General features: G+C 44.0%; 1 protein-coding gene across 4 annotated transcripts in view; it reads right to left on the reverse strand.

Moving 5' to 3' along the window:
- Positions 1-916: 916 nt before the first annotated feature.
- The window catches only part of NDRG3 (NDRG family member 3), a 74,817-nt gene continuing 62,940 nt past the window's right edge, over positions 917-12,793 (reverse strand). For 2 of the 4 annotated variants that reach the window (XM_035006258.1, XM_035006257.1), the window contains 5 exons: positions 9,091-9,138; positions 5,032-5,067; positions 4,849-4,900; positions 3,616-3,654; positions 917-2,514 (listed from right to left, as the gene is read on the reverse strand). In XM_035006258.1, the coding sequence (XP_034862149.1) occupies positions 2,333-2,514; positions 3,616-3,654; positions 4,849-4,900; positions 5,032-5,067; positions 9,091-9,138 (357 nt within the window). In that variant the 3' untranslated portion in view covers positions 917-2,332. The remainder of the gene's footprint in view (positions 2,515-3,615; positions 3,655-4,848; positions 4,901-5,031; positions 5,068-9,090; positions 9,139-12,793) is intronic. The other 2 variants (XM_035006260.1, XM_035006259.1) reach the window with 1 other exon arrangement.

Genomic DNA, 12,793 nt, shown 5'->3' on the forward strand with positions numbered 1-12,793 from the left:
GTTATATGGAAGAGCTTTACACAATCATCTTGTATAGTCTGCCTGGCCACTTCCTTGACTCTCACAAGGCAGGCACCCGAGTGTTTTTGGACTAAACAGGGAGCAAGGAAATGAAAATGAAGAGAGGAAAAAGTATAGTATGGACCAGTCAAGTGTAGTCAGTTGGGGCCTGACTCCCGGCACAGAGTTAAGGTGGGAAAGCAGGTGACCTGTCAGGTAAATTTATGAAGGCTGGAGTGATGTGGGTTTTAAAAGTAACTGTGACCATCAGACCACCTCCAGCTCAAGAACCGTTATCCTGTATTGTCAGGAACTCAGCTTGGTGACCTGTATCTGTCCACATGTATTTGCTTCATCTCCTCTCCCAGAATGAGCAGGTTCTATGCCATTTTACAAGTATCTCCCACAGATACAGCAACCTTGATGTACTATATCGTAGCAGTAGCCCCTGGATCGTTTAAGACGGATCCAAGGTGGTGGCCTCCTGATACCACTGGTGGGTACAAAGAGAGCCATTTCTGGAGAAATACAGCCTGGCCTGTTTGAGGAACCCAGGCAAGTGGTTGCAGATTACTACATTGGGGTGGGACCCAGCAACCCCACATAGATGGCAGGGGTGAAATGCGGAACGCCTTTCTGAGACCTGAGCTCTCCTCCTCCATAAACCGCATGATCACGCTTCTCACAATTTTTGGTTTGACAGGAATAGAGGTGTGTCAGATGGGCTTGGAGTTCAAACCTGGATGGGTTTACTGGTATGACCTTGGGCAAATTATTTATCCAGAGTCTTAATTTCTTCTTGGGTGAAATAATGATCAAGTATGTGAAAATGCCCAGCACAAAGCCCATATATAGTGACTTGGTTCCACCCCGAGCCCCAGTGCGTGGCTTGAAAGAAATAATACCAGGAATCGGGTAACAATGAGACATATACAGCTTTATTTAATAATCTGTAAAAAGTTGTACTCTGGCAGAGTGACGCATTCCCTATCTCGGCAGAAAGCGAACACTATGTCTGAAAAGCCCCTTCCTAAGACTCAGAACTGCGTAACCCTGAGCTTACATCTGATGCCCACAAGAGCGGGGCCCTTGCTGTGTGGCAGCTGGTTTCGTCCCCCTCCAGCAATACTCTGGCTGGCTGTGGCCCCTCACACAGCAGTGCACTAAGCACAACTGTACCTGCGCACGCTGCCCTTAGAGACTGGCCCCTTCCCTCTCTTCTTTGAGAGTTATCTGTCAAGAATCTTTCTGAGAAATGGGTTCTGTACCAATTTCACTTTGCTTCCACTAAGTCAGCTGAAGTCAAGGCTGCGCCTGTGACGCATGATATTCCGTTGAGGTCTGTGCCTCTTCGTCCAGCTGGTTCCTCACCATCTACACCATTTTCAGGCCATACCTCTCCTTTTTCAGAGCAGTGAGGGGTGGAGAAACACTCTTCATCCCAGACCCAGGAGGCACTTCTTGTGGGTATCTGGTAAGTGGTATCAGACACTGCGGAGACAGCAGCTCTGCTCTGGCAGAGCAGAGGCCTGGCATGTTGTTTTCCACCTTCCTGTGCTAAGAGAGTGCAGTCATGATGCCACACTCACTTAGGAAAAACTCCATGTTGCATCAGAACCTCATCATTCATGGGCTTCTAAAAGAATATATCCCTCCCTTTTAGTTACAGAATAACAGTGAATGCATTTGGGCAGAAGTAGGTGGCTGGCCACGCACGCTGTCTGCCTCTCTATGTAACAGGCTCCCTTCTATTGGTCACAGTCAACAGTAAGCACGATCGGTTCCACATTCCTCAGAGCTGCTGAAGTCATTTTGCAAATCGTGTTGACCATTTCGGAACCAAGAGAATGCAGTGGCCTACCCAACCTAGAAACCTGTTCTGTTTATTTCCCTTAAAAACACCATTGAAAATGAAAAAGAAAAAAGGTCCCCTTTGTTTTTTGTGCAGAAGCTCTACAAGAAAGCATATCTAAAATCACAGAACTATGTACACACAAACATAGACACGCGTGCTCACACACATACATCAGGATCAAAGAATCTTGTCAGATACGTAGTTGGGAAAGCACGAGGAAAAGCTGGCAAGAGAAGATATGGAAATGTGATCAGCTAAGGATGCTGGAATGTTACAGTAATGGCAAGGAAGTGATTCTTGGTACATACAAAAAGGAGGGCGGGCAGGCAGAGAGAATGATAAATCCAAGATACCAGAAAGTGTCAGTGGCCATGCAGGAGTTAAAGATAGATGCCAGTTTCCTGGATGAAATGTTATATTATGGAGTGGTTGTTTGAAGGAGGGTGGACTTGCATGGTCCAGGGGAGGAGTATCTGCTTAGCAGGACACCTCCATGGTCTGGTCTCTGTCCACAACATCAGGGGATTCAGAGGATTCTTGAGTTCCATCTGACTGATTGCTGGTGACAGATCGGCTGAAGGCACTTTCTCCAGAGCCGATGCTACTCGAGGTTGAGTGGGTTCGTGATCGGGCGAGCCGGGTCATGCTGGCAGATGGTACTGTAAGAAAGAACCAATGGGACTAGAAGATAGTACCCTGGCTAAGCTTAGCTAATCCAGAAACTTCACCAAAGGCTTTGTTTAGCTTTCCCAACCCATTTAAGGTGAGACCCAGGACAAGACATAGCCATCTCCATTTTGCATTATTTGCTTAGGTGAATGGCTATATGCAAGGCTGCTTTAATCCTTTGGATCTGGTTGGAATCTCGGCTGATTCTAGTCCACTGAAGAACATGGGGAAACCTAAGTCCAGAGTAGAGCCTCTTAGCTATGCCCACGCCATTCATACAGTGATTAGGAAAGAGGCTTTGGGAACCCAAATAGGTAACCAAACCCTGCAGTGCATGCAAGACTAAACCAAAAGAAAGACAAACCACACCAAGTATGAAGGTGTTTCACAAACACAGTGCAAGCCCGATACAACAAGACTACCATCCGTGTCCACAGGCTACCCTTGCTACCTGGGGAGGAGACATGTACGAAGGTGTGGGTGTAGGAGAGGGCAGGTGGGCCTGGCACTGACCTCTATGCAGGCTGCAAGGTAAAGGATGCCTGCGAGGGAAGGGCTCTGGGAGTGAGTGCTTCACTGACAACTGTTCTACAGCTGCTTTGATCCTAAGGTCCTTCCAGCTCGGCCGGGACACGGCCTTACCAGGCATAACCTCCCTGCCTATCTTCCTGAGGCACCGACCACTCCCCCAACTGTCAGTTCAATGCTGGGGTCAAAAGATGCCATCACCTGCTGTAGTTTTCCAGACACAGGATCTGGCACTCCTATTTAGAATCAAAGCTGCCCTTCAATTCCTGTGTCTGGGGTTCATGCAAAGATGAGTAGGTGGTGGTGGAAGAGGGGTCGTGCCTACAGTTTCAGCTACTGCTGTGACCCTGGGTTTGGGTAAGAGGAAGCCTGATTATTATAACCCGCTCCTTTCTTCTGGGGAACCAGGGCTGGACCTGCAGGCTAACCCTCTTAGGGCACAATGAGCCCCGTTCTATCGGGCTCTCACTGCACAGGAAAACCGCGGACATGCTGCAGGCAGCCAATGCAGCCAGGAGAGCGTGGCTGGGAGGCAGGGGCGGGGCCAGCACGGAGGAAGGTACCTGACTCGGTGCTCAGGTGACTGAGCTGCACATACGGGACTGGAAGCAGGATGGACACAGGAAAAGGCAGGTTAGTGACCCAAGAGTGCCAAGTGGCAACCTTGGCTGCCTAGTAACACTGACAGAATACTCTAAGCTGGGGATGAGTTTTATTTTAAGGTCTCAGAGAAGAGTTGAGGCTGACTGATGTTTTATAAGCATCTCAGATGTTACTTCTCTCAACTAGTCGAGGGCAATTGTTTTCCCCTCCACTATAAACAGCCATCTGTTTTGGATCAGAAATGTGCTGGAAGATCAGCTATTTCCTAGGAAAGGGATGAGAACTGGCTAGGAGAGGGACTTCTCCTCCCAGTGAGCCAGAGAGATGTGGGTGTGGGCTCGGTTGGTAGTGGCTCACAGACGGGGATGACACAGCCACTCTAGACGAAACATACAGTCTGCCTGCCAGGCACAGGGCTATACCCAGGGGTCAGCTGCTGCCCAGGCAGCTGTTCAACGGCCATTTTCCACACTTAAACCAAAGACAGGAAAAAAAATCATTGTCCTGGGTAAACAGCTCTGTACCTGGGTTGAAGAGTTTTTCTCCTTAAAAATTCCAAGAAAGGAGCAAGTGTGGATAGTCTGTGACAAATGAGAAAGCTCAGGGGTCTCACAATACAAGAGACCAGGACAGTGGCACACGATATGGACACATCCTTGGACTCGCTCTAAACTACTGTGCAAGTTCATTTCCTGTGGTGGAGCAGATGTAACTGAGGACACTACCCTTTTCTTCTGAAGTCTCCATTTTGTTTCTCTAGGGCATGAGTCATTACCAGCTGAGTTCAAATGCAAATCATAATTTCAGATTCACAAGCTTAGGAAAGCCTAAGCCTCAGTGGTTGAAAACATGGGCTCTGGAGTCAGACTGCTAGGGTTCTGCAGGTGAACTGTTACCCTGGGAAATGTGCTTAGCCTCTTTGAACCTGTTTCTTCTTCTATAAAATAGGACTAAAACAGAACTTATCTCTTAAGGTTATAAACACTGAATGCCCAGCACAAGGTAAGTGCTTAATAAGTGTCAGCTAACCTTATGTATATGCAGAGATGAATGCTCCATAAACATTTTGGTTTCTACTTGACTTCAGGCTGGCTAGCACAGAGGTTATGCCCTGAGAAATGTGTGCTCCTCAGATGTCAAAATGACCCCACTATCATTAAATTTTTGCTAGAAAGAAGTTTCATACTACTCACTGTAGCCCATTCCCTGCAAAAAGTACTTGAAGGCCTCGGTGAGCTTTCCAGGCTGGGAGACAAAATAAGAAGGTATTAATCTTTGCACACACAGAGAGGCAGAATCAAATGAGTGCTTTAAAAAAAGACAAGAACAACAACAACAGCAACAACAACAACAACAACAACAAAGCCCCTCCTTACCTGCACTACTTGGGGCAGTCCACCACAGTCTGCCATCTAAAAGAGGAAAAATACGTAAGTCAGCTGGTACTTATCCTTAGGGGACATGCTCTGAAAATCCCTGAGCCCTTTCAAACAGGACAGGATTGAATTTTAGGTTCCTTAACTTAATGTTTAACTGCAACCAAGTGTAGGTTTCCTCAATGCACTCTTTTTTTTTTTAACATTTTAGTTTGGGTTTTTGGTTTTTTTTTTTTTTTAAGATTATTTATTTATTTATTTGAGAAAGAGAGCGAGAGAGAGCACGAGCACTGGGGAGGGGTCAGAGAGAGAGAAGCAGACTCCCTGCTGAGCAGGGAGCCCGATGCGGGACTCAATCCCAGGATCCTGAGATCATGACCCGAGCAGAAGGCAGATGCTCAATGAACTGAGCCACCCACGCAGGTGCCCCTCCTCAATGCACTCTTATACGAAGACTTACATCCTAGAAATAACCTTGGATATAAATCTGAAAAGATTTATTTATTTAATACTTACTCATCAGTAAGATGTGGAGCCTGGCCTTTAGGTTGAGAATTCAGGCCCAGGTTGAGAATTTCCCTTTAGGGGTGACAGTGAAATTAATCACTGTTTTCAACTATGGTTCTGCCTCCACCTGAAGAATGTTACTTTCAGAGTCCTCAAACAGCATGAACCTAACTTCTCAGGGTACCATGCTTCCTAAGTTCCCTCTCAGTCCAATATTATCTTCATTCTACAACTAAGGGGATTTCTCCAATGAGATGGTGATGTTGAATTTGGCCAACTCACTTTGTCAGCCACTTTCCTCTCAAAGCTGAACTTGGTGAGGCTGTCTCTCACTTCATAAATATTTACAGCTGGTTATTCTCACTTTTTTTTTTAAGATTTTATTTATTTACTTGATAGAGAGAGAGCGAGAGCGAGAGAGGGAACACAAGCAGGGAGAGTGGGAGAGGGAGAAGCAGGCTTCCTGCCAAGCAGTGAGTCCAATGCGGGGCTTGATCCCAGGACCCTGGGATCAGGACCTGAGCCGAAGGCAGACGCTTAACGACTGAGCCACCCAGGCACCCCTGGTTATTCTCACTTGTGCAAGGATTTCTAGAGTAGGGTTTTGTTAGCACACATTGGAATTACCCAGAAGACTCATTAAAACTCAGATTCTTGGGTTTCTGCTCTAGAGATGCTGATTTAATAGGCCTGGGGTGGGGCTCGAAAACTTGAATTTCTTTCCTTTTTTTTTTTAAGAGACAGCATGTGTGTGGGGCGGCGGGCGGTAGGGGCAGAGGGAGAGAGAGAATCTTAAGCAGACGCTACACCTAGGGCAGGGCTCCATATCTCATGACCCTGAGATCATGACCTGAGCCGAAATCAAGAGTTGGATGCTTAACTGATTGAGCCACCCAAGTACCCCAAGAACTTGCTTTTTTTCCTTTTTTAAAGATTTATTTTATTATTTATTTATTTTTTAAAGATTCCACTTATTTGACAGAGAGAGAGAAAGACAGCACAAGCAGGGGGAGCGGCAGGCAGAGGGAGAGAGAGAAGCAGGCTCCTCACCGCAGAGCAGGGAGCCTGATGCAGGGCTCGATTGCACGACCCAAGCCAAAGGCAGACACCCAACCAACTGAGCCACCCAGACACCCTAAAGCTTTATTTATTTTAGAAAGGGAGAGGCAGAGAGAGTCCCAAGCAGACTCCGTGCTGAGTTCAGAGCCTGATGAAGGGGTTAGATCCCATGACCCCAAGATCATGATCTGAGCCAAAGAGTCGGACGCTTAACTGACTGTGCCACCCAGGTGCCCCAAGCACTTGCATTTCTAACAAGCTCCCAGGTGAAGCAGATTCTGCCAATCTGCAGAAAACATTGTTTCTAAGGCATGGCCAACCACGGGCCCACCCTCTTCCTTCCAGCTATTACTTATTCTGTACACAGTATCCTATTCAGGCTGACTGGAACTTAAAAAAAAAAAAAAAAGAAGAGAGTGATAGGGGCACCTGGTGGCTCAGTCAGTTGAACATCCAATTTTTGGTTTCAGCTCAAGTTATAATCTCAGGGTTGTGAGATTGAGCCCTGCCCAGAGTGTGGAGTCTGCTTAAGATTCTCCCTCTCCCTTGCCTTCTGCCCCTCCCCTGCTCACACTCTCTCTCTCAAAAAAAATAAACCATCATTTCTATTCACTAGCATGAACACTTTCTTTGAGGGGGGGACTGTTATTTAGCAGATGGGAATGCCACAGAAGGCACAGGAATTTGAGGTTAATGGGACAATCCCTTAAAATTCTACAAATAATATCAGGGACAAACATTTACCCTGATTAAATATACACCTAACTGGCAGAGGCTGTATTTTCATGAAGTTTAGGAGTCAAAATCTGACATAAAACAACACATGCAGAGAGAGAATATTAGGAGAGACTATTTCCAAGCTTGATGCCTATCAGGTAGTTGGAGAGTCAGTTCAATTATGCTGTTGCAGTGGGCATTTTGCCCAGAAAAAACTACATCTACAGCTACTACAGAGTTCAGTTTTGTGCTTTCAAAATACTGATTCAAACCTGTACTGAAAAACTATTTGAAACCATATACTTCTAAAATAACATCCCTATTTTGGACCAGTTCATCAACTACCTAGACCTCAGCACATTCTGCGCTCTGTCACCTCAGAGCATTAACCTCAGGTTCTATTTCCGGGAACGATGGCCTGCTTCTGGTGACAGCACTTCCCTTTCAAGCCACTTCAAAGAGAAAGGGAAGAAAGCAGAGGTCTTTCAGGCTGAGAAAGTAGCAGTAAGCAACATAAGATCAGCACTTAAATACAGTAATCCATATTCAAATCAAGGTGTCAGGCCCCTGAACATTTTACTACAGGCTGTAGAAAAAAACAAGGTTGACACTCTTGCCTGGGGTACAATGAAAAGGGAGAGAAACCTGACACTAACTAGAAATTCAGTAAAAGAGTTGCTCTCTATTTGCCCTAAGAGAAAGAAAATGCACCCACCCTCATATTAGAATGTTATCGGAAGCTTCCTAAACAATACAATGGGACATAGCATGTAAATAATTTCCATTCACCCTAATTCTCACAAAATTAAATAATGCTTATGAAGTTTTTAATGACATGCTTAGATACTGATGTCAAAAAGTTGAGGGACACCTGGGTGGCTCAGTCAGTTAAACGTCTGCCTTTGGCTCAGGTCATGATCCCAGAGTCCTGGGATCGAGTCCCGCATGGGGTCCCTGCTCAGAGGGCAGCCTGCTTCTCCCTCTGCCTGCCACTTGCCCTGCTTGTTCTCTCTGACAAATAAATAATTAAGTCTTAAAAAAAATAAAAAACAAAACCCAGACACAGGGCTGTAAATATCCTGACCTTAATGATATAAAAAGTGTACAGGAGGAGAGCCTGGGTGGCTCAGTCATTGAGCATCTGCCTTCGGCTCAGGTCATGATCCCAGGGTCCTAGGATCAAGCCCCACATCGGGCTCCCTGCTCGGCGGGGAGTCTGTTTCTCCCTCCCCCACTCCCCCTGCTTGTGTTCCCTCTCTCGCTGTGTCTCTGTCAAATAAATAAATAAAATCTTAAAAAAAAAAAAAGTGTACAGGAAAAAGACCCCAATTTTTTTTTCTTTTGGAGATGAGCACAGGAGTTGGGCGGGGAGAGGGGCAGAGGGATAGAGAGAATCTTAAGCAGGCTCCAAACCCAGCACAGACCCCAAGGTGGGGCTTGATCTCATGACCCTGAGATGGTGACCTGAGCCAAAATCAAGAGTTGGATGCTTAACTGACTGAGCCACCTACGCGCCCCAAGACATCAATATTTTTACCAGAGGGGAACTTTGGATGTTAGGATTATGGGTAATTTCTATTGATTTCTATCCTTTACTTTTCTCTATTTCCCAATATTCTACATTGAGAATATATTCAGGAAAAAGAAATTAAAAAAAAATAATCTGAGAGAGAGAGAGAAGCTTTCCTTCTTTTTGGGCAACTATTCCAGAAATATTTTAAGCCATGTATAATTTACTCATAAATCTACTGGCAATGAGGAAAGAAAGCACCTTACCTTTAGCAAAGTTGTATTTACAGGGTTCAGGCGAGAGTTGCATTCAACCTTAAAAAAAGTAAAAAAGATAAAACAATTTTATGAACCGCTAGAAAAATAAGAAATAGCTTGGCATGAGAATGATCTTCCAAGATCAACAGCTCGGTGTGGAGATGGCTGAATCAGTCAAAGAAATTACCAAAATACAAAGTAAGAGATATATGATGTACTTGGTATCTGATTATTTCCGAGTAAATCTAAAGTCTGGCTAATACCATTTTCTGAATCTGTTGCGAGTATTTAAAGAACTGTATGTTGAGTCTAATTTCTCCTACTGGCTAGGAAAACTTGGGGGCTAATTACCTATTTTAAAATGTGAACTGGACCACAGCCCTCACCTGCTGGGGTTCTGATGGCTTTCCGGCACAAATGGCCCTGACCAAGCCCAATCCCCACTCCCCTTATACCTTCCCTATACCCTGGGTTTGCCATTCTGCACACCCGCTTTTCTGACTCAAGGTCTTTCACTATTCCACCTGAATACTGACTACTCTACGTTTTTTTTCTTTCACAGCAGTTATCATAATTAAGAATTACAACCTTTGTGTTTACGTGTTTGGTATCCTATACTCTCATACCCATGAAGGCAGAGACCTCAAAGAAAAGCTTTAACCTCTAGGTTCAGCAATGTTTTACAGCTAATTTAATCAACAAAATCTCTCCTTTTACACATGCTTGCCAAGCATATACACACAAAACACTGCTAAGAGTCTGGAATCCACTAGGGTGAAAACATACAGTACAAGGCTAAATGACATCACTTCAAAATTTCACAACTGAGCCGAGTATAGAAGGATGAGTAGGATTTCAAGAGACACAGTAAAAAGAAGGGGTGGGTGTTTGAAGTTTTCCAGAGTCAGGGGGAAAGCATAAGCAAAGAACCAGGAGATGTGAAGTGGATGTACAGGGCACGTGTGGGGTTACAGAGGTGTGGTGTGAAGATGCACTGCAAGGCAAGTCTGGGAGGCAGACTGGAGTTGACCATGGAAGGCAAGGAGCCATGGAAGGTTTCTGAGGTAAAAGGATTTGTTTTAGTAAAGTAACCAGCAGTGGCCTGTATGACAGACTACAGAGGCAATGAGCCAGTTAGGGAGTTTTTAAAATTACCTAGGCAAGAACCAGTAATCCAGCTGAAATCTGGGGATTGCTGATGGGCAGGTATACAAAACTCTTCTATAACCAGGGGATGATCTAAAAACCAGGATCACCAAACCAGTTTTTGCTCTACACAAAGGACAATGCAGGCAGTGATCAGCAAATATACCAGTGTACTACAGAATAGCATTAACTCGAAACTGTAGAATTTAAAAACTGGATCCCTAATTGCCAAGCACAGTGCTTAGAACATAGTAGATATGCAATAAATATTTTCAGGAAGAATGAACTCCCCACATCTGGATTTAATTTAATAAATCATGCTTTCCTTGGTTTACCACTGTGTAACTTCTATAACTCTGTAAGAAGTCTCCATATCTGGTAAGCCAAATGCAGTGGTTGTTTTTTTGACATGTCTACTCTCTCCCTAGCTCACCAAATGCAGACTCCATCTTATTCATTTTTGTATTCCCCATAGCATCAAGCAAGTAGGGAAAAGCTCAAAAAATGAGGCTGAGTAAGTGAGCAAGAATAGCAAAAACGACCAAAACTTAAGGAGCTCCTTCCTGCTCTTCCATGCATGGATAGTCCTCTAATCCCTACCAATTTGTGGAATAAAATGCTAGCTCTCACAAGCTAGAATCTGTCTGGAAGAGCATCTCCTTTGTGATACAGACAGGGCTCCTAAGGTTCTTACCTATAAATGCTGAAGATGAGGAAATCAGAAAACAAGACCTTGGCCAATCTATCTAGTCATGAAAAATAATTGAAAATGTTGCTTTAAGTCCATGCAAGTTTAAAAAAATAACTCAGCTTATCAGAAAATTCTGATGAAAGGTATTTTCTTTTTTTTTTTTTTTTTAAAGATTTTATTTATTTGACAGAGCACAAGCAGAGGGAGAGAGAGGGAGAAGCAGGTTCCCTACTGAGCAAGGAGCCCGATATGGGACTCGATCCCAGGACCCTGGGATCATGACCTGGGCCAAAGGCAGCCGCTTAACCGACTGAGCCACCCAGGCGTCCCAAGGGTATTTTCTAAAAACAACACCGTTTTCTTATTTTAGGTCACATGTTTATGGAGAAAAAAAAATTTTTTAAATAATATCTACACCCAATGTGGGGCTCAAACTCATGACCCCAAGATGAAAGGTCACATGTTCCACCAACTGAGCCAGTCAGGCACCCCTGAAGAAATGTTTTTGATAAATATTTTTGTAGCATGTATCTCCACCTTTTTAGCCAGAAAAAGACTGACCTTTATAAATCTCCTTCATGATGAATTGGGATCATCACTATAACTTTATCACCTTTGGAGAATTTTTTTTTTTTTTGTAGTCAAGGGTCATTTACTTCTGTGCTAAAGCCATGCCATGTATTTTATAACAGACACAGAATGTCTTACAGGATGATTCAGGGAGGTATGAATATATCATTACATCGACCTCACCTTATACTTACCCTGCCCCATTAACTTTCTCACCTATGTCTACACCCCTGATTAACTACTAGAATCCCTTTCCCAAAAAAGCCTTACTCCCTAATGTTTTTCTCTAAACAGAGCAGAAGTGAAGGCTGCCAAAGAAAACCAGGTAATCTCACACAGATACCTCTTATATTACATATACTGTGGGAAAGACAAGTAAACACTAACAGATACATGAAAAACTGTCAACTTCATTTGTAATAAAAAAAAATGCCCATTAAAACAGTGGGACACCATTTTTAACCTATTAAATTATTAACAAAATTTAAAAATCCAATGCTGGACAAGTTGCTGTGAAACAGGCACTCTCATACACTGCTGGTGCCAACACACTACTATGTCCTTTCTGGAAAGGAATTTGGCAAATGTCATAAAAAATTTTGCAAAGGTTTATGATTTTTGACACATTAATTCCACTTCTAGAAATCTATCCCAGGGAAATGATAAAAAATTCGATACAGATGTTCAATAGCTACATTATCAATGGTGCAGAATCTGGTATCATCAACTGGAGAATGAGGTTAAACAAAGGTACATTTACAAGACTAAATATTATACAGATGTACTGACTTCATAATATGGAAAAAGGCTATCAAAAATGCTATCAGTCAGGGCGCCTGGGTGGCTCAGTCGTTAGGCCTCTGCCTTCGGCTCAGGTCATGATCCCAGAGTCCTGGGATCGAGCCCCACATCGGGCTCCCTGCTCCGCGGGAAGCCTGCTGCTCCCTCTCCCACTCCCCCTGCTTGTGTTCCCTCTCTCGCTGTGTGTCTCTCTCTGTCAAATAAATAAATAAAATCTTTAAAAAAAAAAAATGCTATCAGTAATCAGGTCTCCAAATCTTTTATGTTTAGTATCACCCGGGGTATGTTAGAGGAAAAGATAATAGTTTATTTACCTTCGGGTAATGGGATTGTAATGTTTCCTTGTCGTTCTATTTTTTAATTTTTTCATATTTTCTACAATGAGCATGAATTATTTTTACCAGTGTATTATATACTTGAGGAAGAGGCAGAGAAAAGCATATAGGCTCTCAGCAGCCTTCCAGCCTGATACAGTTCCAGATATATGGTGGCTGCAGAAGGCTG

The sequence above is a fragment of the Mirounga leonina genome, unplaced genomic scaffold (assembly GCF_011800145.1).
Source record: "Mirounga leonina isolate KUSES-001 unplaced genomic scaffold, KU_Mleo_1.0 Mir_150, whole genome shotgun sequence".
NCBI classification, from domain to species: Eukaryota; Metazoa; Chordata; class Mammalia; order Carnivora; family Phocidae; genus Mirounga; species Mirounga leonina.